At 50.2% G+C, this 3,931-nt stretch overlaps 1 protein-coding gene across 1 annotated transcript; it reads left to right on the top strand.

Moving 5' to 3' along the window:
• Window positions 1-834: 834 nt before the first annotated feature.
• LOC135325820 (olfactory receptor 14C36-like) lies at window positions 835-1,770 on the top strand. Its single transcript, XM_064503798.1, has one exon. The coding sequence runs from the start codon at window positions 835-837 to the stop codon at window positions 1,768-1,770; it is 936 nt and encodes a 311-aa protein (XP_064359868.1).
• The last annotated feature ends 2,161 nt before the right edge of the window (window positions 1,771-3,931 follow it).

The raw sequence follows: 3,931 nt of genomic DNA, 5'->3' as shown, positions 1-3,931 counted from the left end.
TAATGCTGAGAGAAACTGAAATGCCAAAGATTTCTACTGCATCAAAGAATGCTCCCACGGTGTGACGGAGGCATCTCAAAACTCAAGAAACGTAGAATCAGATCCCTCCACTGCAGCCCATTTTCTGAATAAACTGTTGAACGAACTTTCCACAAAATGGGTGGCTGTAATCTGCTGCAGGCTGTGTACATCAGAGCTAGTCACGTCCCACTCCCATTGCAGTGCTTTGGGAAAGAGTGCAGAGGGTAAACTGATGTGAGGAGAGGGTCCATCTCACTGGAACAGAGATGTCTAGGAAGGGTGGGGTCATCCCCTGCCTTCCCTTCAGTGTTTCTGTGGCTTGCTGGAGTGGGAACTGGTGGGGCTGATTCCGACACAGACATCTGTGTTCAGGAGGGCAAGGCTGGGGGAGAGGAATCCCTTGCAAGGGTCTTCTCTTTCAGAGACAGCTGCCATGAGTGCTGTATTCATCTCTCACAAGGATTAAAAGAGGATATTCCCACTGGGTCACTGGACTGAATCCCCTTCACTCAGCTCTTGACAGCTGTCTCCAGGAATTCCCAGCAAGTACATGGGGCAGTTTGACACCTCCATTTACAACCCCAGCACAGAAGGACTGACTCCTCTAGAGCACCACACCCCGAGGGCCCTGCTGTGCATGGCACACTCAGACAGCATAAACCAGCAATCAGAAAAGGGATCTGAATGAAGGGAGAGAAGAGAGGAAAGGTGGAGGTTTGTACTAAGAATAGTTTGGGTTTGGCTCGGAGAAAACTAATTAACTTACCAATGCCTCTTCCTCCTTGGACAGTCCCCAAAGCTCAGAAGAAGCAAATGCTCAACAACAGTTTCCTGGATGAGTTCCTCCTCCTGGCATTTGTGGACAAACGGGGGCTGCAGCTCTTGCACTTCTCCCTCTTCCTGGGCATCTACCTGGCTGCCCTCCTGGGCAACATCCTCATCATCACAGCCGTAGCCTGCGACCACCACCTCCACACCCCCATGTACTTCTTCCTCCTCAACCTCTCCCTCCTCGACCTTGGCACCATCTCCACCACTGTCCCCAAATCCATGGCCAATTCCCTGTGGGACACCAGGGCCATTTCCTACTCAGGATGTGCTGCCCAGGTCTTTCATTTTACTTTTCTCTTGTCGACTGAGTATTCTGTTCTCACTGTCATGGCCTATGATCGCTATGTTGCCATCTGCAAGCCCCTGCACTATGGGACCATCATGGGCAGCAGAGCTTGTGTCAAAATGGCAGCAGCTGCCTGGGCCAGTGGGTTTCTCAATGCTCTCCTGCACACTGCCAACACATTTTCAATACCACTCTGCCATGGCAATGTCCTGGAGCAGTTCTTCTGTGAAATTCCCCAGATCCTCAAGCTCTCCTGCTCAGACTCCTACCTCAGGGAAACTTGGGCTCTTGTGGTTACTCTTTGTTCAGGCTTCGGGTGTTTCGTCTTCATTGTGGTGTCCTACGTGCAGATCTTCACTGCTGTGCTGAGGATCCCCTCTGAGCAGGGACAGCACAAAGCCTTTTCCATGTGCCTCCCTCACCTGGCCGTGGTCTCCCTCTTTGTCAGCACTGTCATATTTGCCCACCTGAAGCCCCCCTCCATCTCCTCCCCAGCTCTGGATCTGGTGGTGTCTTTTCTGTACTCAGTAGTGTCTCCAGCAGTGAACCCTCTCATCTACAGCATGAGGAACAGGGAGCTCAAGGATGCCCTGAAGAAGCTGATTCAACTGCTGCTACTTCAGCAGCAATAAGCTGCCCATCTCTCCACGCAAGTGATTTCCAGTTTATCTCAGGCAACTCTTGCGCTTTGTGCATTCTGTCTGTGACAGTCATTTGCACACAAACATTTGAATTCATCCCACTTCTCCAGAGGCACAAACCCTGTCTGTCAAATTGATTAGTCAATGAGGTTTGGATTTGGAGACTGCCTCGTTTTAATACAAATGTCCCTGTTTTCCCATGATGCAATAATGGAAAATTTTCAGGAAGGTTGTGAATCCCTGAAGAAATATTCATCTACCCCTTAAGCTGGTGTACCACTGCTTTGTCTGTTATGCTATGGATATCATCTCAGCAGTCTTTCACATATTTCCCCACGTCCTCATTAAATCGATCATTTCTAAAGTCATCTTTGCAGCAGACTATCTGGGCATAGGCACTTTCCCTTGTTTTCCACTTTTTCTTCTCTCCTTTCTCTTCATTCATTCAGATCTCTCTCCTCTCTCTCGGTGCTGCTCTGAGCTTCAGGAAGTGCAAAAATTGCCTCATCTTTCAGGAGTCTAATTGCCTCTTTAGCCAACATCTTAGTTGTGTTTTCTCTCTATCCTATCAATCTGTCTGAAACATTTCTACTAAGGCTATCCCTTGTGGAAAGTGGACCTCACTGGAGGCAGCCTGGACTTGAAACACAGTTCAGGAGTTAATTTTCCTTTTCAATAAACTCCATCATGTTTAATTTTTGTTTGACGCCAATTAAGAAAAACCCTTCTGTGTGTATTTGCAGCTGGTTCTCTAAGGAGAACTCGTTAGGGCTTTTTGCACTGTAATGACCCCTCGGGGTACTTGGTGCTGAGTCTATGAATGTCAGATTCTGAGAGGAGAGTGAAGCAACCACTCAAGAAGTTGAATTCAGAAGGAAATCACAAATTTTCTTGGAGTGTTAATGAGTCCCCCTGAGGGCCATTACTCACAAAGCCTCTCCAAGGGCTGATTAGAGCAGAGGCAGTTGTTACAGGTAGGTAAAGAAAATGTGCAGGTAGCTCTGATGCCTAGAAAACTTGGATAAGTTTTATCATACCACATGGCCAAGCACTGACACCCAGCCCCTGAGTAGGGTGATGCTTTCTCTGACGCTTTGCTCAGGGCTCTTTGTGGGGGCAGTGTGAGGGTGGGGGTGTGCCACGCTGAGTTAGGTGCAATGAGATGGCACGTCCCAGGCCCCCCCAGCAGGAAGAGGAAACAAGGCCCCAGTGCTGCAAAGAAATGGTGTCTTCTGGCAGGCCTCGATGGCAGATACAGGAGCCATACACAAGAGCACAAACAGAAGCTGTCAGAAGCTTTCAGCCTTGGCAGTGCCCTGGCCTTCTCCACCAGAGCCTGTCCTACACTGTCCCATGCTTGAGCCAGTTACACTGCAGCCTGTAGACACCCAGCCTGCTTCCCCACCTTGCTCTCGCCCAGGGATCTGCCCACCTTTACTGATGTGTCTCTACCCTCCCTTGTTTTTCCTTGAAACACAAAGCTGGGGGCACAGACTCCCTCTGCCTGACCTCTTGTACCACAGCACTACCCGTCAAGGGAAATTTCTTTCTCTAACATCCATTCTGAACCTCTGAAGCTGAAGATTATGGCTGTTTCCCCTTCTCATGCTGTTTCCCACCACCAAGAATAGGGCCACCATCTCTGAAAGCACGCTTCAAGCATTCACAAGCTACTACTCTACTGCCCTTACCCTCTGCTTCATGAGGATAATGGAGCCCAGGTCCCTCGTCCTCCCTGTACAGCTCATGTGCTGCAGGCAACAAGCCCCATCTTGGCAGACCTCCTCTGCACACTCTCCAGGTCCTCCCCATTCCTCCAGCACTGGGTGTACCACACGTGGACGCACGATTCCAGATGTGGCCACTCTTGTGCCGAGTGGAGGGTGATAATAACTGTCCTTGTCTGGGGGGGCACAGGCTTCCTAATGCAGCCCCACATGCAGCTGGTCTGATCTGCAGTGAGCATGCACCACAGACCCATATGGCATCCCTCCTGATGTCCAGGCCCTTCTCCTCAGGGTCACTCCACCAAGGCAGGACCTGCCGCTTCTCCTTGCACAACTTCAGGAGGTTTCTCTTGGCCTAATCTCCAACCTTCTCAAGGTCCCTCTCAGCTCAAGCTCCTTTGTGTCAGCTGTGAATGTGTGCGTGC

This window comes from Dromaius novaehollandiae, unplaced genomic scaffold, assembly GCF_036370855.1.
Source record: "Dromaius novaehollandiae isolate bDroNov1 unplaced genomic scaffold, bDroNov1.hap1 HAP1_SCAFFOLD_30, whole genome shotgun sequence".
Classification (NCBI taxonomy): Eukaryota; Metazoa; Chordata; class Aves; order Casuariiformes; family Dromaiidae; genus Dromaius; species Dromaius novaehollandiae.
This window is presented reverse-complemented; position numbering and strand designations above follow the sequence as displayed.